Source organism: Bacillus rossius, chromosome 8, assembly GCF_032445375.1.
Source record: "Bacillus rossius redtenbacheri isolate Brsri chromosome 8, Brsri_v3, whole genome shotgun sequence".
In the NCBI taxonomy this organism is placed as follows: Eukaryota; Metazoa; Arthropoda; class Insecta; order Phasmatodea; family Bacillidae; genus Bacillus; species Bacillus rossius.
This window is the reverse complement of record NC_086336.1, coordinates 38,427,267-38,451,247: the sequence shown is the minus strand read 5'-3', so window position 1 is coordinate 38,451,247 and position 23,981 is coordinate 38,427,267. Positions and strand designations below refer to the sequence as shown.

General features: G+C 35.3%; 1 protein-coding gene across 5 annotated transcripts; it reads left to right on the top strand.

Moving 5' to 3' along the window:
• Positions 1 to 6,734: 6,734 nt before the first annotated feature.
• On the top strand, positions 6,735 to 22,272 carry LOC134534751 (non-structural maintenance of chromosomes element 3 homolog). 5 transcript variants are annotated; one of them, XM_063373277.1, is made up of 6 exons: positions 6,735 to 6,783; positions 12,756 to 12,994; positions 14,332 to 14,515; positions 15,704 to 15,798; positions 16,100 to 16,231; positions 20,050 to 22,272. In XM_063373277.1, the coding sequence occupies exons 2-6, from the start codon at positions 12,773 to 12,775 to the stop codon at positions 20,122 to 20,124; spliced, it is 708 nt and encodes a 235-aa protein (XP_063229347.1). In that variant the 5' UTR covers positions 6,735 to 6,783; positions 12,756 to 12,772; the 3' UTR covers positions 20,125 to 22,272. The 5 variants fall into 5 exon arrangements, with proteins under 5 accessions (XP_063229347.1, XP_063229345.1, XP_063229346.1 ...); XM_063373275.1 differs by having other exon boundaries at positions 6,758 to 6,900; XM_063373276.1 differs by lacking the exon at positions 6,735 to 6,783 and adding an exon at positions 7,249 to 7,336.
• The last annotated feature ends 1,709 nt before the right edge of the window (positions 22,273 to 23,981 follow it).

Sequence of the window (23,981 nt, the reverse complement as noted above, 5' to 3'; positions counted from 1 at the left end):
CGCAAACGTTCTGTTAATTTTACTTCGTATGAAAAGGAACTGCTAGTTGAATTGGTTCAAGAACACGCGAGTACAATAGAAAATAAAAAAACGGATGCCGTTACAAATAAAGAATAAAATAAATCTTGGGAAATTGTGACGAAGATATTCAATGCTTCAAGCCCTTCCACCAATCGCTGTAGTGATGCTTTGAAGGCGTGCTACGAGAATTTAAAAAGACAAACGAGAAAGGTAGCTGCAAAGGAAAAGTTGGAGATATTTAAAACAGGTATGTAGCAAGGTATTTGGGTATGTAGTAAAAATTATTGTTATATTTTTTTGCCGAAAATATAACCTAGAAAGTGAAGAAATACTACTCAATTAGAAGTTATTTAAGATATAAACTTGATACTGCTTTCAAATTAATATGTATATATATATATATATACCTATACTTCTAAAACAACACTTTAAAAAACCTTTAATTAAAATAATGCTTGACAAAGTCAACATCATCATAATCGTCCAGATAGTTTGATCTTTCTTGAACCCATCTAGGCCTTCTTCGCACATTATCATCATCCTCTTCAAAAATTAAATCGTACATTCGCGCGGCCATTACGAGACACAACTCCTCTTTAAAACAACTGTTTAAGACTTAACCGCCCGAATTTGGGCGGTTAATGTTAAACAACTGTTAACGAACTTAAACACTGTTTAACTTTTGGTGAAATATAATTCACAACTAAACGATGTTTAAGTGTTCTTAACCAATGTATAAACTCCTTAACCGGCGATGGTGAAATCTGCCCTTACTCATTTAATTAAAATAACCTCAAAAGTGACAGGTTAGAGAAATAAAGCAAAAATAAATAAATTAAAATTAAAAATGGATTACATAAATAGTACAATTACAAATTAGGAAATAACTAGCATTTTTCGATTTCTACAGTCTTCTTAGAAGTCAAAGCCAATCTTTAGCATGCTTTGACATTGGTTTTCAGGCCAGTTATACATGCCAGTCTATTAACAAGGCATGTCTATTCAGTAGCCAGACACATAATCGGCGGCCAAGCACATCCAGTCGGTAGGTACATTCAGTCCATAACCAGGAATATATTCGATGGTCAGGCACATCCAATAGGTGGCAAGACGCATCTTTTCGGTGGCCAGGCATGTCTATTCAGTGTCCAGGAATGCACATACAATATGTGGTAAGACATATCCAGTTTGTAGCCAGGCATATCCAGTAAGTAGTCAAACTCATAGTCTCAGTAGCCAAGAGATATATTTCATGGATACTCGGAAGAATATTTTTAATATTTCATATACAAAAGTATTCGCATATTCCAAGAATCTCCGAACCAATAGGTATTATTCACCGAAATGCGGCCAACATGTTAAACAGGCCATGTTCAGTTAATGTGACAAAAATAAAAATAAAAATCATTGTGTCAGCTATATTAACAAGTTATCTCCGAACCAAGAGGCCTATCATGTCCTGAGTAAAGACTTATCGATGCTCATTCATCATCAAAAAGGAAGCACATTTTAAATTTAAAAAAAAATTCGTGAAAAAGGAAATACATTCAAAAATAAAGTAAGCTGATTGCAAGTAAGTAGTCCGTATTTTTACCAACAAATGTCTCGATGATTGTGTTGAGGTGACGTCGTCCGGCCGAAGGCCACCCCAAAGCCCAACCTGCAACCACCAGTATCCGACCTTTGAATATATATACTGTATAGAAGTCGCGAGTGGATAGGATTTACTCTACGTTTTTCAGAATCGTATGATGAGCAGCCTGGGAACTTCACCGCTGCAGTGCGCTGCCGTAACGCCCTGTATCGTCTTAGTTGTTATTTACACGTTAGAGCGCAGCGCTGTCGCCCGCTGTCATTCCCCGCACCCCTCATCCATCATTCACTGCAGCTCAACGTCGTTCAACGGGAGGGGGAAGGGGTGTTTGAAGAGTTCGACAGTTCTCCGCTAGGGACCACCACAAGTTGATGCCCTAGAGATGGTGGCGATTGCAGCGGTGAATTAACCAACTACCTCAAAACCGTATTAGAAATTTTAACCTGGGCTGGCGACTTCTATACAGTATATATATTCAAAGATCCGACCCCGCTAATGGAACGCACCCCTAGCCATGGCCCACCCGAGTCAGGCGAGCACTGGAACAACAGGTAGAATCAAAGACCATGCCCTAATTAACCAGCCACCTCGAACCCAGTTAATTATAAATCGAACACAATTTAATGGTACAGTCACTTTTTATTAAAAACCCCGTTTAAGGAAAGTGCGACGTAGGAGTGCCAGGGTCACTCAAGTGTGGATTTACATCAATACATTTGTGAGTGCTCCCCTTGCAGCCTTCTGCCTAAATTAATTAGAGTATTGTGTATAGTAATTATGACCTCCCCATTTTTTGTGTATAACTCGCCACTGGAGCAGTCATTCAAACTTAACTAATGAAAACTTGTTAAATCTAATTCTTAGAGAGTATCTGTAAATTAGGTTAATCTTTATTATTTTATGTATGAATTTAGAGCCACTTTCTATCTATTGTTAATTTAATAATTTCCGAATAACGGAACTTTAAAAACCTTGGCGCGAGAGAATGCTGAGGCCTCCCCTCGCACCAGGCCAGACGCCAGTACCGAGCGACTCGCGGACCGGGGCGGACGTGCGTCCCACGGGGAGTCCTCATCTTTAGTCTTCACCGAAATTCACTACTGGTAATTATAGTCATTCTTCAAACCTCTTTTGTGATTAAACTCCCTGTGCGCACCTGGTCCATTTTACGGTGTATGGCCTAACCCAGCCGCTTAAACTTAAACTCCCTGCACAAAGCATTACACAGGGCAGTGCAGCATACGGCACAGGCCGACTCCCGCCACCAAAGACTTTTGGATAATCGCCCGTGCACAGGCACTGGCAACAATGACGTAAAGACTTGCAATAAATTTAATAGCGAACCGCTGCCCACACAGGTGGACCCGGGTATCGCTGTTTCGCAATTTACGGGATTAGCCGCCCCCAATCGACCTCTCCCCTCAACCTCGACTGGTGTGAGGGTTTAATATTAGTGACAGCGCATCAGCGCGCCCAGTGTCAATTTAGTGTAATTTTTGTAGGGTAATTTAGTGTGCATCGTGTAACTGTAACCTGCAACTGTAACTGTTCGATTAATTAAACATCCACTCCGCACACTCCGTGCGCGATGTGTATATGACAGTGCAAAACCGAACCCGTGTACGTTATTGTGTGAACTTCCCCTAACCCAGTTTGGAATCTGCGTGTTATGCTGTGTAGGGTCCGTAACGTGCCAATAGCCAGGGACTCCTACGACAACGTCCACCGCCGCCGGTCCTAGTGGGCCACGCAGGGGCATTCGCACCCAACGACCCAACTCGTGGTTAGACACAGAGCTAGCCTGGCGTCCTCCCGGACACACTTTCATTAAAAAACCAGCCTTTCCGCTAGGAACCACACCGGATATCGAATATGAGAACCCAGACGACGGCAGAGGTATATATAATATTTATTTTTTTATGTGGAATGTGGGATGCTCCTCACGATCGCAAGAAAAGGAGGGCTTCGCTAGACATCAAAGAGAAGGAAGTTCGTCTTGCATGTCAATGTTTCCCAGCTGCTTTCAAGGCATAGCAATATATAGGATATATATATATATATATATATATATATGTGTGTGTGTGTGTGTGTGTGTGTGTGTATGTGTGTGTTATAAGACAAGCAAATTTATTCGGAATTTCGTTTCGTTAGTGAATTTCTGCTACCATAACATCACAAATAATATTTTATATCAGGTTGAACTTAACAAAAAAATATCACTAAGTATATTACTATGCCTTTTGCATGCGATAAATTAACTCTCGCAGCTGAATGTAGTCAAAGACAGTTAGAGCCATGTAGTTTCGTAGCCTCCGAACATGGCCGAATGGACGATTGACAAGCCACCACAAGGCTCCACCACAAACTCGTAGCTATATATGAAATACATTGTTCCCGAACATACTAAATCATACTACTTACATAACCTAATTTTTAGAATGCAAATGGTTTTGCTATTTTGAAATTTAGTCTCAACTCAGCTATCGAAGCTTCGTGAATGTCACTTTTTGTGATATTTATTTCCATTGTGTCATGGATATTATTTGTTTTATAATTTTTAAACCTAGCCTGTCGGCATGTTTATAATCCTTGATTGTGCATGTCTGTGTTTTTATCATTAGAAATTATGTAAAATGGGAATTGGTATAACCACCTGTTATGAGCTACATCCAGTTAAAATCCTGTATTGCCTCCTTTATTTACTGCGGTATCAATGATATATGGCATAACTTTTAATCTATCTGTGTCATGTATTGGCTCAAAATAAACATGAATGTAATGGTTCCAAATCAACTGATGGTTGTAAACAAGTCTATCATTAGCTGTTGAGCACTTGCTGTTCAATTCCAGGTGTTTGATATTAATTTTGTCTACATCCTGAACAGAAAGGATGGTGTAAAATGTGTGTTTAGCCTGGCCTTAACGACTGTCATACCTGGTGAGGCTTACATTGAAATTAATTTTACTTTATGTTTATTAACCGCGAGGTTGATGAAAACTGCTTACAAATAAGGGACCTAGGGGAACTGGCATTCTGAGTGTGTAAGGGCAATTTTTCAAGACATTCAGGTTGACGTCGTCCGACCGAAGGCCACCCTAAAGCCCGACCTGCAACCGCCAGTATCCAACCCCGCTAACAGAACGCGCCCCTAGCCATGGCCCACCCGAGTCAGGCGAGCGCCGCGGTACTTAGGTATTTCAACGCCACTTCATTAATTGGCAAGACAAACCAAGCCAGGTAAACAGTAAATTCACCAAACATTAACGGACCCGCCACATTGAATTAGTAACATCATGCAACACAAGTGCGACGTAGGAGTGCCCGGGTCACTCACGTGTAGCTTTCTACTAAAACAGCTGTGAGTGCAACCCTTGCGGCCTTCAGCCTAAATTCAGTAGTGAAATATGTGACGTAACTCAAACCGCCCCAAATTAGCATTATCATTCGCCACTGGAGTAGTTATCAAGAAACAGACAGTCTCCAGCTTGACTCTAATATTCAAACTTATTTTAAACAAACTCATTAAATGTCATTTCTAAAACATATATAGATATTAAATTATCATTAAGTTTTATTATGTGAATTTAGAGCCACTTAAATTTAGTTAATTATATAGATTTTTACGAATAACGGAACTTAGGAAACTCTGACGCGACAGGGAGCTCATCCCTCCCCTCGCGTCAGGGCCAGATACCAGTACAGCGCGACTCGCAGACCGGGACAGACGCACGTCCCACGGGGAGCCATCATCTTTCGCATTCATCGAACTTCAATCTGGTAATTATAGTCACAACCGAAACCTTTTCTTAAATACTCCCCGTGTGTGCATCGGTCCTTTTCCAGTGTAGGGCCTAACCCAGCTGCATCAATTTAACACGCCCCACACAACGCATTACATGGGGCCGTGCAATATACGGCACGGGCCGACTCCCGCTACCTCAGAACTTTACTTAATTGCTTAGTGCACAGGCACTAGTTACATCCAAGCGTAGATGTGGTCTTAATTTAATAGCGAGCCGCGGTCCACACAGGTGGGCCCGCGTGTCGCAGCTTACCAATTACGGGATAAGCCGACTCTAATCGAACACTCTCCCTCAGCTGTAACTGGCGTGAGGGCATAATGTCAGTGATGGCGCGTCAGAGCGCATAGTGTGTAATGGACAATGTATTTTGTATTAGGGAATTCGTGTGACTGTAAGTGCTGTGTAGTTTACCAACGTAATTAAAGCCCACTCCGCACCCTCTGTGCGAGACGTGTGAACGACTGCAAAATCGTGTACATTATTTCTAAAACCTCACCCATCCAGCTAGGGATCAGCGTCCTATGCTGTGTAGGGCCAGTGGGGCAACAAGCATTAGGGATCCCTAGCATCATCACCACTGCCTCAGTTCCTTGTGGGCCACACAGGGGCTTTCGAACCTCACGACCCACCTCGTGACTATCCCCTGCGTTAGCCTTGCGTCCTCCCGGACACGTTTCCCCGCAACAGAACAGCCTTCCCGCTAGGAACACCGCCGTTTCTCGAACACGAGAAACCGGGCGACGGTAAGTTAAAATAGCGAATAAGCATTACCGTGTCCTGCATTAGGCCAAAAAACTGATTTCAATGCATTCTACGAGTCATTTGAAAAGCATCGATAAATTGTCTATGTCATGTATTATACAGATAGCAGCACTATAGTGCAATTTAAATTGTGTAATTTAAATTTGCTCAATTTGTTTTAAAATTGCGATTATTTCTTGTTATTACCATGAATGTGTACAAAATAATTTTCAGAATTGTTTCACTATCATAAAATTTCATTTGGCACACCAATATGTTTGGTAGGTATCAACGATTATTATTAAAATGACTTTATACGAGTTAATGGCAACAGATGCGATTCAGCAATTTAAACGAAATCAGCGAAAAAGTCTGCTTTACGCATTAGCATTATTTTGGTAACAGAATGGCATCAGACAGGAAATCAATATTGGTTGCCAAAAAAATAATGAAATGGCAGTGTCTTATTGTGCACTAGGAATATTTTTAGGGTACAGGTGTAGCATATTCATTACCTAAACCCTTTCTATTGTGTCTTTGAATACCGACCTATTACTCTTGCGCACAGCTATGGCCACGCCTCCTCCCCCGAAATAACTACCTCGCTTGTAGTGAGTTAATCGGTAGGTGGCAAGTGTGTACAATTAATTACAAAACCTTTTATAAATATTATTCCAGGGAATATGTACATTCTTGCATTTTATTCTTAATTCCGCATGCTTTGCAGAAAACAATAATGTGTAGGTATCTTATTATTTTTTACAGAGTCTGTGAGTTAAGTTCCAGAATTATTTGCTGTTATTAGCCCTGCCGAAATTATGTGGATGAAGTTCATTTTTGAATTTTTTTCTTTGAGCATGGTTTGTTTTTGACCTAATTGCCATGAGTTGTCACTTGGGCAGGTTGGATCAGGCTATATAATTCTCATTCAATTATTTCTTAAAAATTCGTTATAAGAAGTTTGTAACCACCATTTATTTATATCTTCTGAGTGTGCAAATCCCAAACGAATAATGTCTTTAATTTCATCTCCTGAAAACTAATTTCTAATTTCTTCAGTCCTAGACCTTTTCACACTCTATGTTTGTATTTAGATTCTGTCTCACCTCTCTGTTACGTTATAATGTTATCTTTGTTGTTATTGTGTTTTGGAGGGAAGAGTTATTGTAGTTGTAGGTAAGTTTGTATTTAGTTTAAATATCATTATTTATTTATTTTTATATAGTTCGACTTCGTTACTGGCGTGTGATACATGTCAAATTTATATAATATATTAAAATAAGAAAATAAAATTGTGCACAATATTGTATTTAACCACAATAATAAACCATAAATTTATATTTTGGTTTAATTTATCGTATTGGGAATATGCATCTGCGGTAAATATGTAGAGTAACGGTATTTGCGAAAAAAAAATGCTAAAAATCTGAAAATACTTTCATTCTATGCTCTTTCACTTCCTCTTGTCATTAAAACCGGCGGAGATAAGAAATTCCAAATACTTTAGGAGATATCGAATTTTTTAATTATCATATTTGGGCGATATTTGTTAAAAAAAAAAATTAATATTCCGAAAATACTTTTATTCTGTGCTCTTTTACTTCCTCTTTTCATTAAACCCGGCGGAGATATGAAATTCCAAATACTTTAGGAAATACCGAATTTTTAATTTTCATCACAATACCTGTGCATTCATGCGGCGTTAAGTATTGTTGCTTGTTTACGAGTATGAATTTTTTTTTTCGCGACGTAGTTGAACGACTATATCACTTTCTATTAATGGCAAAGGGAATTGTACCCGCCTCTAACTTAGGTGAGTTTTTAACCTTTCAAATTTTAATGTTTTATTTGTTATTTTGATATTGTTGCGCAAGTAATAAGTAAAAAAAAAAATTAACGTGAGTTCCTAATGTTCATCCTTTGTCCTGGTTTGTTAGGTTAGGTCAGGTCAGCTACATTATAAATACTTTAAAACTGAACAACCATTAAAATTAATTCATATTATTTTTAATGTCAGTTTATTTTTAAAGTATTTATAATGTAAATGACCTGACTTAATCAACCATTTTTGTTCCTACTGTTCATCCTTTGTCCCGGTTTTTTGTTTGTTCAAGTCAGTTACATTATAAATATTTTAAAACTAAACAGCCATTAAAATTAATCCTCATTATTTGTAATGTCTGCTTATTTTGAAAGTATTAATAATGTAACTGACCTGACCTAATCGACCATTTTATTTAATTACGCATTCACGAACACACGGCAAAATAACAAAAATGGTCACAGTGGAATGATAGCACAGGACTGTATTGCAAAATTAAAAAATTCAATATCTCCTAAAGTATTTGGAATTTCTTATCTCCGCCGGTTTTAATGAAAAGAGGACGTGAAAGAGCATAGAATGAAAGTATTTTCAGATTTTTAGCATTTTTTTTCGCAGTTACCGTTACTCTACATATTTACCGAATCTGCCAGTTTGAGGTGGGTGTCTATTTCAAAACCTAAAAATTTTTTGGAAATTTTTTCTGTATGAAATTTCCAACTTATCAGAGCACAATCTGTTTAGAATAGCTTTGTCAGAGATCATTGATGGAATAGTAAGTAAATGCCTTAAAATCCCGGTTTCAGGCTCTTCAAGCAATTCATGACAAGTTTAGCTTTTTAAATGGGAATAACATCTACAAAATGGAAGTTAAAGATTTGAAGACTGCAGCCAAATGGTTGTTTGAAACATACAAAGATGACACCAATGGAGAAGAAATAGTTCTAGAAATGGAAAGTTTTAAACATCACGCCTTGGCAGTTGATGACACTATGAAAACAGCATCTGCAGCGACCCTCTTGAAGCTCATTCACGAACACCGACTTGGAGAAGGATATCCTAACCTGACCACAGCCCTTTTAAGATATTTCTTACTCTTCCTGTAACAGTTTCTTCAGGCGAAAGAAGTTTCAGCAAATTGAAAATTGTAAAAAAATTATTTAAGAAATAGTATGAGGCAAGACAGACTGTCGAATTTGAGAATTATTTCCATAGAACACAAGAGAGCATCCTCTATTTGCTATGATGATACCATCAAAATCTTTGCTGCAAAAAGGTCTCGCAAGTTGAATTTGAATCTTTAAAAAAAATTAATGATGACAATTTAATTAACAAGTCTAGTGATTATACGGACTACTTTATGGGCATAGTGGGTTCATGCATGGAAGTTACAGTAGCACAGAAACTGTTACATGTAGGTATGGAAAATGCTTAAATAGCACAATTTTTCCGTGGGAGAGCCCCCCAACCCCCCCCCCCCCCCTTCCCGCTTTATTGGGGAGGTATGTGCAAAAAAAGAAGGGGGGGGGGGGGGCAAATGAATACATTCATGCCACATCCATTCATGAACTCTTATCTTTCGATTACCTATCTAAGTATGAAGAACATAGTTTTAATTGTTGTAATACCAGGGCATATGCTAGTTTTTTACTGTGCATTCTAACCAGGTTTTATGCCTTAGTACTAAATAATTATTTTTAATTATTTTTTTTAAAATAAATTTTGGAAAAAAAAAATTAAGTTCCTTATTTTAGGATATAATGAATTTAAAATTCTGGAAATAAGGCATGTTGTTAGTGAAAAGAAACAGAGATGGATTATGTAAGTAAACCGAGACGGATCACACGGATAAGTTTTTCTACAATAGCATGCAGATAGAAACAGACCCATATGAATTAGCTCGACATTGCTGAGCTATTCCATTTTCATTGCTCTGAAGAGTATGTGTCTGTATCAGTAGCTGTGTTTGTTTATGTTGTATATACATTAAAAATTGTTTCAAGTACAAGAAGTTCTAGTGTTCTACTATTACGTTTATTTTTATTTTATATGGAAATATTGTCCTTGATGTGGTCTCAAAACATAATAATAAATTTAAATTAAATTAATATTTCGTAACCTTGAAGTGCAAACTATTTGGTTGCCGTTTGGTATGTTTCCGTGCATTGTGGAAGCAGCAGATGCGATACTGAAATGTTTCAGGAGATCTGTCTTCATGTACATGATCCGTCTCAGTTTCCCTGACATTTTTGAATGGGCATTATGGGTGTTACTGTGCATTTTTTAATTTGGACTTATTTTCCGCTGTATATTGTTTTATGTTAAGTTTTATTTTTTCAGAGTAAGAGCAAAGTAAGCTTCGCAATTCTGAATTAGGTGCCAATGCACCTTAATATAAATATACTCCTGGAATATAACATCTTTCTTATGAATTGGAAACACTTAGAATGTTATGATCCAGATTTAAACCAAGTGGTTTTTATAACAAAAAACATTTTTTTTTAAATTAATTAATTTTTAAATAGAATTAATTATTTTTTTTTAATGAAAGGTCTGATTCCACTCTGATTGCAATAAAAGTAGCTCATTAATGTTTCTTGTGATTCACAGGAACAAAATAATAATAAAGATTTTATCATTTAAATTATTTGAATAAGTTGTAAACTATACCCAGCTAAATACTCCTGTAAAATTAAATTCTTTAGTGAATTGTAGACAGAGTGTAAAAAAAAAAAGAAATAAATAAATTTATTACAAAAAATTTCTATTCTGTGGGAAATCACTGACTGGACAGTAAATCCCCATTATGTGGGAAACACCCATTCTATGTAGAATCCTCCTCCTTTGGAGAAATACCCTTTCTATGGTTAAGTCCCAGTCAGATGTCCAGATTTGCTGAACTTCAGTTGTTTGATGTTACAACTTTTCTGGTTCACCGTGGGTGGCAGACAGAGGGATGTCGTATGGTTTTAATTTGAATATGCTGAGAGCAAAAATAGTTATAGTAATTTAAAAAAAAGCTGGTTTAAACTAAAAAAACTGACTTAAAACCAAAGGAACCTGGTTTAAACAAAAAAACAAGTTGTTTGGTTTAAAAAAATCAGTTTTTTTCCAACCCTGATGTTATCCAACTTTTTAGTATTATTGCATTAATGAACACTATTATAAAATACCATTTTCGGAATTCTATCACTCCTGTATAAGCTTTGAACCAGTAAAATTTCTCTGAAATATTTGTTGTTTTGCGAATTTAATTTGTTTAATAGTATTTTTGTTGAACATAACTTGTCCAATAGTTTTGTGCTACATCTTGTGCGGGTAAAACATACATAATGGATGCAGTAACAACTAAACAGTTGTTTTACGTTGCAAGTTTTTATATAAATTAGATAGCTTAGAAATGATAGGCTGTGATCTATTGAGAAGTGATGTAGTCTTTAGTTTTTGTGAAGATGGCAGCAGGATTATAATTTTTTCTCTTTTTAAATACATATGGATGCATTCACAGTACAAACATCCCTACGTCCCTTTGCAAATGCAGCCACAATAGAAAGGATGGTTGTATCAGTATGCATGCAGAAATTTTTAATTGTTATATAATAGGTGTGTACACATTAAATAATGGGACTGGTAAGGTAGCGTTCCATCTGGCAACACTTGGGACGTGGGACTTGGAGGGGTGGCAGGTCAACATATATACGGCTTCAGTACAAGTTTGAACTCGCTAATGTCATTTGGTTGTCCATAGCAATTTTTTTTTAGTGCGTTTTAAAAATGAGTGACATCAATTTTGAACAACAATGTGCTGGTCAGGTTTAGCACTTGGTCTTGCTGATACAGTTTTTTTTTTGTGGCTAGTAAAAACATTCCTGTGACTCCTTAGCTTCTTCATTCCTCTTCTCGAGATTGAAAAATTACCTCAAGGGTCGTCATTTTTGACACTCGAAAACGTTCTAATGGCTGTAACCTACCACTTCAAGGCCATTCCAGTATCAGAGTTCCAGCCCTGCTCTGAGCATTGGAGTATGGCTTCTGAAGGAAGTTATTTTGAGAGAGACAATTGAATTGTAATTCTATTCTAAGAAAAAAATCAGTTGCATTACTTAATTTACACATCTCATGTATGGCGTTTTAACAAAATTTTAATAATAATGGCCATTTCAATATTTTAATACTGCTTGGGGTGTCATAAAATGGTTAGTGATTGAAATAGGTAAGAGTTTGGTGTTAATTTCTCACATATTAAAAATACTTACATATGTCAGGCTGTCTGGGATTAGCATTTTTTAAATGTTATTTCTAATATTTTTGTTATATTGGTTATAACCTAAACTATGTCTGTTTCCAAAAAAAAAATGTCATGCATTTTCTATAGATGCTGTAAGTTACTAATCTGACATCGTCATATCTCCTGGAGGGAGGCCTATTTGTGGCCATTATGCTACCCACCAAGGAATTTGAATGTTTGAACTAATTACCTTCGTCCAAGCTAAAACCTCATTCAATAATTGTTGTGATAGTACTTAAATGTCTGTCTGTGTTACAAGCAATGTGACCTTGGTAATTGATACTGTCATATCCACATTCTAAAATGATGGATTTCATTGATGCTTAACATGGGTGATAATTATTTTAGCCTCTATTGTTTTAAAGTAATCAAAATTTTTATTTAATATCAGGCTTTTATTTGGTGGTTTTACTTATTTAAATATCACAGCTAGTGGTGTGCATAATGAGTGCTTAGGCTACATTTTGGAATGTCTTATTTCACAGATGGGCTTCCTCAACCAATGGCATCTCGTTCTCAGGCCACTTCACGCTCTCAGCAGTCACAAGAGCCGCAGACACAAGAACTACCTGAGAATGCTGTCAACAACGTAGTACATTACTTGCTGACCCAAGCGCAGACCAAACGTGGTATTAAGAGAGCTGATATCTTAGAGGTGGTTGGCAAAGTTGGGAACAAGAAGTTTAAAGATCTCTTGAGTAATGCTGCCAAAATTCTAGTTAACGTGAGTTTCTATTGCTGAAATGTCAACGATCTCTCTTCCTTTTTTTTAGTCAAAAATGTAAATTTTGAAAAATTTTTGAAGTTCTCATGCTTGCTATTGAGAATTCTTATTAATTTAAAGTTTGTGTTTATAGATCTAGAATGCCATTCATAAAAAGTAGCAGGTTAGCAAATTAGGACATAGCTCTCTAGGTTGACTACAGCAGTGTTCTTATTTCAGTAGAAATATTGCCCGCTGGAATTGTTTATTTTTTCCTCTAAAGCTTGAAGCTGTGGAAATATTTTTGTGTGCAACAAATTCAACATTATATACAAAAAAAATTATTAAGATGGACAGAATTAATTTTACCTAAAGGAGTTATACTATATAACTGCAAAAAAGTTTAATATGTACAACTATGTTTGAAAAAGTTATGGATTAAAGCAAGATAAACATATGTTGATGCTTACCACTGAGTGTGAGCCCAAGAGCAGAGGAAATTTATTATAATACTGGTGGTGGTGAATATTTGTTTTTCATGGTTACTTAAATCACCTTCCTATAACAGTACTAGGGTCATCTGAAATATTGTAGATTGCTGCAATGTTAGTGTTTGGATTCAAATGGTTACACATACAGTAATAGAATATTTTGTGTTGTGAGCTCAGATCAGCTCGGCCGACTGAGCAAACGTGACATCACTGGGACATCACTGTACCCAAGCAATCACTTCAACTGCTGTTGGTAGATAACATGAAACATTTGGTTGGCTGCTATTGTTGGTTCAGATTATATCACGCATACTAGCGACATGTTTTCAGTGAATGGTGTTCTCCTAAATTAAATTAAGAGAATGATGAATGGTTGTTTTCTAGGAAGGTATTACTATGAATATTAAAGAAACCTGTTTACATTTAATGGTAGGAGCTTGCTCTTCATTAACATTTTTCAGAAGTGGTTGTAACAAAAATATTGAATGAATTTTGCTGTACAGTAAATGCTCTTTAATCCGGCACGTTTGGTACCATGGCCGTGCAGGAATAGCTAACATCAGTATAGTTTTAATTGAAATATCAAAGAAAAATTAATATACTGTACAGTTGTATTTAACACAAGTTGTACTAATCCGCTCTCTGGCAAGAAAAAAATATACTAGTGCTTGTGTTAAGGTCAACAAACGTCCAAATTCCCTTGAAAAATCTTGAACATGAGCGGCTTGATCAGTTTAGATTACAGAGTGAGCTGAATCAATGAATGCGGGATTGTACTTGGATAGCTACCAGAAATGATAAATAGACTTGTATGTTAAATAATCCCATGTTTTGTGACAACAATGATTATTTTGAGTTTGTTTGCAGGTGTACGGCATTAAGCTGGTGGAGGTTGGCCACGAAAGTGCCAAATATTACATACTGATTAACCAGCTTCCATACAACTCGCAATTAGGCAACATTGTGTGGTTGCAGGATGAACAGAAGGACCAAATTTTGCTTATGATCGTCCTGTCTCTCATTTTCATGAATGGCGGGATAGTGGATGAAGGTATTGTGGTTTTGCAGTTTTAGAATTACTGTAGTTATTTTGTAGCTTAATTAATCTTTTTAATGTAGGATCTGATAACAGCTGTAAGTATTGAGAATACTTGCAGTATTTCTTTTAATGTAGGGTAAAGTGGGGTAATTTTTGTTACAAAAATGATATTTACGCCTTAAAAAACGTATATTGAGACCCAAAAGAAATACTTTTTTCCCAATTTTTTTATAGCAGTACTACCTATCTAATCTTTATAAGTAACTAAAGTAATTAATTTTGTTCTAAGCATTATATATTTTTATAAAAAAAAACATATAAAGTATGTTCGCTGATTACATACAAGGAAATGAAGTAAGACCCCCGGTCCAGAGGGATGGCATTGCAGCCGGCAGGCAAGGACGGCTTGTGTCTTTAAGTCAATATAAAACTGATTATGAGGTTAAAAATGTAATAAGTGTAGAATATTTTTTGGTAAACACTTATCATGATTCCTTTTTCTGTGTACGGTATGCAAACAGGTGTCATTCACATTTAGAAAATGTTTAACTATTGTTTTTCTTTCAATTAAAATGCAACCCTTCCCTCAAGTCATCACTGGATCCACCTCTGGATTACACTTATCATGAATCGTGAATCGTTTTACAAAAATGGGGCAGTGTCTTTAAAGACAAATAATATAAAAGCTGGAAGCACGATGAAGTTGAAAAATTGTGTGCTTGGTTAAGCAAACTTGAGCTTCGAGTGTATCCATGTCATTTTAAATTTAAATTTATTTACATAGCTTGATGAGTCAATTGGTAAAAAGTTAGAACACTGACAAGTACTAAATTAATATTCTCTGCTCATAACATTTTCCTGCTAATGTTTTTCCCGTACGCCCCCTTGAACAACAGCTTACTCAATGATGACAAAACTCATTTTGAAGTTTTAGAAAACAATATATGAAATAGTTTGTCAAGACACTATTCCTTACTCATGTAGTTTAAGTCTGAGAGAAGCTGTGTGTAATGTTATAACCTCAAGTTAGTGGATAATTTTACGACATGCTTTGTTTCATGTACACAAATAAATGTGGACAGTCAAATTTTAGTTAGAAACTTAAAGAATGTGCTTTGATAGAAATTGAAATGTACTAGAGCTTATTTAATAAAGTCTGTAGTTTGTTTTTTAAGTTAGCATCTGTGATTTGTTATTTAGAACTGATGTGGAGCTACCTGACTCAACTAGACATTGTGGAAGGTGGAAGCAGAACTCACCCTTATTTTGGAGATGTTCACAGGCTCTTGAAAGAGGTAAATGGTACATTGTTGATGCATGAGTTTGATGGGATCTTACTTGTTTAGATCACAATAACATATCTGTACAAACGAATGTTCTGTTGATCCTTTTTGGAATGTGTACCCCAGGATAAAGAACAGGTCATTATTTATTGTACATACTCAACTCTGGTCTTACTCTAATGTTAATTGCCTGGATGTAGACTATGCCATTAAAGTGAAAGTTAGGTCGTGAAATGTTTTAGCATTAAATCTTTGAAATTTCAAACCATGATGTTGGTTTTCCTATTATACTTATTGTGTTCTTTTTCCCCAGGAATACATGTTCCAGATGTACTTGGAATATAATTTGGTCCGTGACTCTGACCCCCAAAAACACACAGTATCCTGGGGGGAGAGGGCTCGTCGAGAAGTGTCACTCAGCAAGATACTTCAGTTTGCGTGTGATGTAAGTAACTGCTCATATGGGCTTGGAAAAAAGGGTAACAATTTAAAAATATACAGTGAAACCTCAATACGATATCAGACCAAAATCCTCGTGATTACAAACCTGTTTAAATCCCTGGCAACACGAACAGGATGTTCAGTGTTAATTTGTTTTTTATTTTACGAAATACCTGATATGTAATTCAAAGTTCCATTGTGGCCCAAAGCTAGTTTTGTATGATAATACAAAGAATTAAAGTAAAACCCTGTATTTGTGTTCACTGTATTTATTAGTGATGTGCGAGTCTCGGCATCATGGAGAACGAGTCGAGACAGAAATTTTCTCGATCTCGTCTCGAGATAATTTTTTTGGCTCAGAATTTTCGAGAATTTTGTAAACAAGAAATAGGTTAGGTAATATAATATATTGAGGCAGCATTTTGCGTTGCGTGTTGAAATAATTAACATATCTTCAACGTAACGTAGATCGAATAAAATAAAATATACTTGTTACGATAGTATACACGATAAATTATTAAAAAGTTAAAAACGAACAACTTCCGTTCACAAGTCACTACATGAAACGGTAAACGTAAACAATGAATTGTGCTGTGGTTATCACATTAAATTACAGAAGAAAATTATTATTTTCCGTTAATAAAACCAACATTAAAGTTAAAAATAAATCATTTTCGGTATCAATATCAAGTATCAAAGTAAAACGGTACGGTAAAAAATAAAAATATAAACATGACTGCAGAATTCTTCCGCGATTGCATTTTGTTTTATGGCCTTAGGTTATACACACGGCCAGCAGTATATAACAAGCAACATGATGTTTAAATTGCGGTCCGTATCGATAGAGGTGAATGTTCAGACTTTCATGATCAAGTACCGTCCATGGCTCAAGGAAACTGTATAGACTATGGAGTCAATAACGTATGTTTACATACGACAGTAGGCAAATAAACTGTTGAGTGTAAAGGTAAAGTTGTAATTGCAATTGTGGATACTTGATAAAATTATTGAATAATTATGTATGTTTGTCAGATTATTGAGTTTTACTTTTTTGGATCATATTATCCTGTTAACTAAAGAACAGATTTCTCGATCGACTCGATTCTCGAGAATTTTTAAATTGCTTTCTCGATCTCGTCTCGAATTCAAAAAAGTCTTTCTCGCACATGCCTAGTATTTATGTTTCCCGTGATTATTGACATTTTCTTTGTGTCCCATTTATGTGTTGTTAAATGTAATGCAATACATACTTTCCCTCAAATTACATCACGGAAATTACTTTCTTCCTGCTATTCACGTCTTTTATACTATGTAAAAATTTATTTTTATTTACACAAAACTCATTTAAGACTTTCTCACACAATACAATTTCCAATCAAATATGATGAAATGTTTAAATCCTGCCATTTTCTCCATAAGATGTACAATGTTATTCCTGATGTTGAAGTTGCTAAAAACTTAATTTCTCATATGAAACGTTTTTTCAAAAGTTGAAATCCATTGTTTAGTAAATGACCTGCATAAGAAATTGTCCGATGTGAAAATTCTTAGACATGTTTTCAATTATCTGTTCTGTCACTGCAGTGTAGCTAGTATGTATGAAAAGAAAATGTAACCAGTGCTAGTTGGCATCATGTTTGGTGATAATGTCTGTATAGAGTGTATGCACTTTTTTTTTATCGATATTGATAGCTCGCCGATTGCATTCAGCATGCGGACTCTTTAGTCTTGCAGAGTAAACTATATTTGATAGCCTACACTCCTACATTGTTAATGTGTACTACGATAATTATCAGTACACATTAGTTTTGTGTCATTTTATTTTAATTTGATAAAAAGTTTTTTTTGTTTCGTAATATTTATTTACTAGTTATAGAAGGCTAACTAAAATTAAGATTAAACACAAAAGTAGTGTGTTTGATGTGTAAATTCTCATAAAACTTTTCCAACACCTCTGTTTTTTGTACATGCTTATTTAACCATATAATAAAAGATGAATTAACTTAATCAAAAATAATTTCAAACTTCTCGTGTGATGTATTATTGGTAATGGCTTGATTATTGATGGTATATTAGTAGGCTATACATTATATTTTCTTTAATTTAAAGTGAAAATATACCTACACTGAAGAAAGAATACATACAAGAAATGAGGTACATATGTACCTATTAGATGAGTTTAACAGATTTTCTCCAATTTACACATTACTACAATCCTGACCCTGAAACAATTGTGTGGCTTTGTCCAAAATGTTTACAAATGAATGAGAAGCAAACCAAATAGTTAAATTTTTTTAAAAATCTAAAACTTGTCAATGATCTAGTAGATAAGTAATAAGCAATAGCAACATGCCATTCAAAATTGTAAATAATTTTGTGTAACTTTTATGTAGGCCAACCATGTTTTATGCAGTTTTGTAGTACATTGTAGTATAATGCATGTATTTTGTTTTTGTTTTCATATTGTACGAATTGTGTATGAGCAACATGGGGAAGTACACCTATCCCTCACTTAGCACAACTAATTTGTTACTAAAAATGCTTGTGTTATTCAAAATCGCGTATTCTGAAGCATTAGTTTCCATAAATAGCAAGGCTAATTTATTTAATGTGTTCCAAAATTGTGTAGGAAAATATACTTTACGTAATGTAAATGCGTTGAATAACACTCAACTATAAATATGTCACACCATTGATCTTTATATGCCTCCCATCGCACTTTGTATGACAAATATGACTCCGCATGACGGGAGAAACGTGGTTATGTACTTTATCGTCATTCGGCTGGCTGACTTGCCCGCCCGGGCGTGACCTTCAACTCACGTCGCGTACCTTTCCAAACCATCCTTTACTGACAGTGAAACCAATATTACTGTCCGAATAGTTACATTTTATTTTTCAAAAATTAAAGTGCTTATTTGCGTATCACCACCTGGTTCACACCAATCCTGTCAGGCCAATGATTATTTTTTTCATTGCAACATTCATTTAACAACCTTTTCCATGTGAATCATATGTTAATTTCTGTTCCGATATCTAATGTCAAATATATTCCCCCTAGTACAACCAACAGCATCAGACTTATAAAAACCTTTAGTAAAAGTCCTTATTTCGTACGATTGTGCATAGTTGACTTGCTTAAATTAAAGTTCGACCAACATAAGCGTGCCCTTCATGACAAACTGCCCTCCGTAATACTAGTTTTGTCTCAAATACTTGAACACGATGCATTACGAGTGATATGTACGTTCGGCAGCTGAATGGGCAGACATTGCTTTTGTTTGAGTGAATTCCCTGCCACTGGCTAGACTGAGTTCACGGCCCGGTCTGTGGCCAGGCAACAACGGTGCGGCACGGCGGCAGACGTAAAAACATTTGGTTCTTTACACTCCATAGTCGCAATTTAACTTGCCATAACTGATGTTTGTACAACAGCCAATAGCGTAGACAAACCTGCACGCGCATCTTTTCCCCCCTTGTTTGGATAACTGTATCCCACAGCACATCTGTTGTTTACAGAAGTTGAAACAGACTTCGTGGTGTCATGCTCGACTTTGTTTTTTCGCCTGCAGAGATTTCGTGCTAACTGAAATTTACAGACATGCTATTCAAGACTGAGGCAGTAAAATTCACATCACGCTAAATGAATCCGTGCAATTAGAAAACGTGGTAAGTGAGGGATAGGTGTATGCCCTCATGCTTGTATTAATGAGATGTCACTGTGTGTGTGTGTCTATATATATATATATATATATATATATATATATATATATATATATATATATATATATATATAAAAATAAATAATTTGCTTGGTTCTAGATGTATGGTGCAGAGCCAACAGAATTTGCAAATCAATATAAAGAAGCACAGATGGCAAGTTCTGGAGTTCCTTGAAACTAGTGTATTTCAGCAAGGAAAATGTGCTACCTATGGCCTAATTGTCTAATGTCAAAAACTAGCACAAATTTTTTTTTTATGGGAAGTATAATGTACACATGTTCTTAATTGCAATATAAACTTCTAATCTTGCAATGAACTAATTGTTTAATAAAAAAGTAAAACCCTGCAATGTTTTATATAATTTTGGTTGGAATGTTTAAAATTTTAATATCACTCATTTCCACATGGTCCTCTGACACACTCGTATACAGTGCCAATTGAAATTCCTGTCTGCTTAATTTTAAGTGTCGGAAGGGTGCTATTCTTTAAGATATATGCCATCTTATTAATCCACTTACATAGCGGTTTTTTTTAATATATATATATTTCTCTAAATTATAATTTTTCAATGCTTTACCTTGATTTTCCTCATGTCACTAAACAATTGAGTTAGTGTCTATGCTTGAAAAGAATGGTTGAAATATTTTCTATATATGAATTGTCCTTTGGGACTTGCAAGTCTAAATGTTTGGAATTTTTTTTTTGTGAAAACAAAAATAATTTTGGCCAAGATTTCACCCGGGGGAAATATTGCCCGTCCCATTTTGTACTATGATTGAAGAGACAGGGGCATGAACAGATATTGCTTCTGCAAATCAAGTTTACAATAGTACCCACCATGCTGCAAGAGTACAAAAGAAAAATGGCCCTAACCACACATTTGGCAATCACTAAAATTGCTGAGACAAGTATTCACGGAAAATAAATGGGAGAACCAAACACGGTTTCAAATATGCCTGCAAAAATGATATAACCAGCTATAATGTAAGCATTACACACACTTGTTACTAAAGCTGCATCATGAGCTTGTTATTAAAATTTTCAGGCAGCAAACAGACAAGGTGCTGGCCTTCCGCATACCAAAGGTCCAACCTGGAATCTCACCAGCAAAAGTTTAATTGAACTACAGCTCAGATTCAGTGATGAAAATTTTTAAATGCATGTACAACAGCTTTTTAAAATAGCAATATAAGCTCTCCAACAATCATACATCTGCCATACGAAAATGTATATTTACTTGCCAGACAGACTAAAGACCCGAAGCTTGCAGCATTGCAAGACCCTGCCCTCCCAAGATTTTGAAAGAAATTTTGAGGAATTAATACATTGTTTTATTCATTCAGAGGAATCAGCTAATTATGTTAATTTCAGTAAAAATTAACTATCATGCGCTAAGTACAGCGTTCCTGTGGACAGGGTAAACTTGGGAAAGTTATGGAAATCAAAAATGATTTCTGGAATTTACTATACATACCAAGAACCAACACATACCTCCAAGCTGTTAAAATAGAAATTTTTTGTGTTTAAGAAAACGTATAGCGATTTTTTTTACTCTGTTAAAACTTGATTAGAAAAATATTAATTATTTGTGAATATTGTTGAAATAGTTTTAAAATTAAATTTGAATTAAAAAAAACACTATTGTAAAAAAATAATTTTGAAATTTCAGAAATATTGTATATTCTACAAATATTTTATATCTTTAATAGTGTCACCTCCACTATTTAAAATTTGCAAAATAGCAGCTTTACCATTACTTCTTTGAAATATGTAAGGGCTCTTTTAAATTCAAGTATTAATTTGCTTTACTTGAACTATAATTGCACATTAATAAACCACTCATTAATAGTACTTAAGTTAACTAATACTAAAAGATGAACATTCTGCAAGGACATGTCATACCAAATAAAAATGGTCCTGCTGAAAATTGCCATTTATGAACTTTCCAAATACGTTACCATGTATGGCTACAATCATATGGACTGAAAAAGTCAGGGAATTTCAAATTTAAAAATATGTATGTAGCATCCCTGTAACCAGCTTGTTTCAGATATTTTCAGTGGCCACAGTTGTAGGCTCTCGGCTTACAGGCAATATTTTGCCGCCACCCCAAGGAAATCAAGCGACTTCGGGATTTATCTGCAAAATTTAAGATGTGTGCGAGTTTTAAGAACGTTTTTCCTCAATCAAAATTAACAATTATTTCAAGCAAGGAAAAGTTGTTTGTGTTGCTAAGAGTACTGCGAGTACCTGTTGTAAACATTGTTAAACGGCAGACTGTTTTGTTTTGTGCAAAATCTAAATAAAAAAATCTACACTAAAGTTCTGCTAATTTTTTTTTTTCAGTAGACCACAAACAAAATTCATACTTAACAGTTATCACCTAAATTAAAAACATTCATTTTATTTATTATATTTTAGCCAGGTCGGTCTGAGTTGTAATAAGATGCCCAGCTTGATATTTCTGCAGGAGAAATGGAAAGAAAAATTTTTGGCCAACATTGTCATGTGTGCTGGGGAAGCTAGACCAAATAGAACAGCAGTCATTTTAAAAGATGTGCAAAATAAAACCTAATATTGTCACAACTTGCTAACATTTTGGAGGTTATTTCATCTGTCTGTCCATCAAAAGTTAAAACTTTGTAAGGTTTTGGCGAATGGAACTTTTGAAGGACAGACAGATGAAATAACCTCCAAAATGTCAGCAAGATACCTATTGCTTGCGACCTACTTTTACTTTCTTATAAGGTTAAGTATATTTATTTGATAGCTGCTTCCATTAAATATTCACATGTTTGAAAATATTATTAATTTTTAATTGAAAATATTTTAATAAATATATAAGGAAAAAAAATAATGAATTTAATTGTTTATCAAGTGCTTAACTTTCATGATTGTCAGTAGATATATCTAGAAGAGAAATTTTCAACAGTATTGAAGATTTTTGGTCTGTTGCCAGCATTAAAATGAAGAATTTTTTTTTTTTGACGAATGTGCGATTGTGAATCTCTCGGCTTGATGGACGAATCATTGCGAATCCAATTTAATGCAAGTGTAGAGAGAGCATTAAGCCAATTGAAATTCATCGAGACAGCACATAGGTCATCTTTGCACATCAATGCTAAATTCTTTAATGCAAGTATTTGCTATGAAACAAAAGAGTGAATTCAAGCCCACTCTTCAGATGAGGAAGAAAGCAAATTCTTAAAGAGTATGTTTTAAAATTTTTAATCATTTAAATGTTTGTCTATTCAAATTGGACAACTTTTTGTTTCCTAGTTTTATAGTAACAAAGGTGAGTCATTTTATGTAAGCTTCCTGGTTAAAATTTTGGTGTATGATTATTTTTATAGATCACAAATATTTCAGTTTATGTTTCTAGGATTTTTCGGTGTTGAGTCCAGAAACCAATGGCAGTCCTGGTACAATATACAGTAAAACACCGTTTTAACGAACTTCATTAGAACGAACAATTCATTACTACGAACTATCCCTTTGGTCCCGTCAGACGTCCATATAACATAACGTAAAAAAATTTCACTAGTACAAATTTTCTCGCTCAAATTTTTATAATATTCTATAAATATTCATTTGAATGAACACTTTTCTGCCCGGCACGGTAAACGACAAACGGATAAAATCGTCGCCATTCTCCCACAAACTGACATCTTATTTATTTTGATACGCGCCATAGATGACTGCAATGGACTAGTGTTGAAATTAATGCACAAAACTGGTGTAGCGACTAAAGCGCTGCATTGTGGTGTTCGCTGACGTTACTCTTTGTTCTATGCTCGCACGACGTGTTTAACCTATGCGAAGTTCTACATCATAAAGTATTGCTACACACACATCTCTGGTCGTTTCCTTGTTTATTGTTTGAGAAACGGGGAAGCCTACAACTCACATAGTTTCGGTTCCCTGCAAGAATTTCCTAAGATTTCCCAAGTTTTGCGTTTTGGTATTAACGCCACTTCAGATGCTAAATCAGAAGTTTCCAATGAAAACAAGCATGTTGTGACTAACCTAAC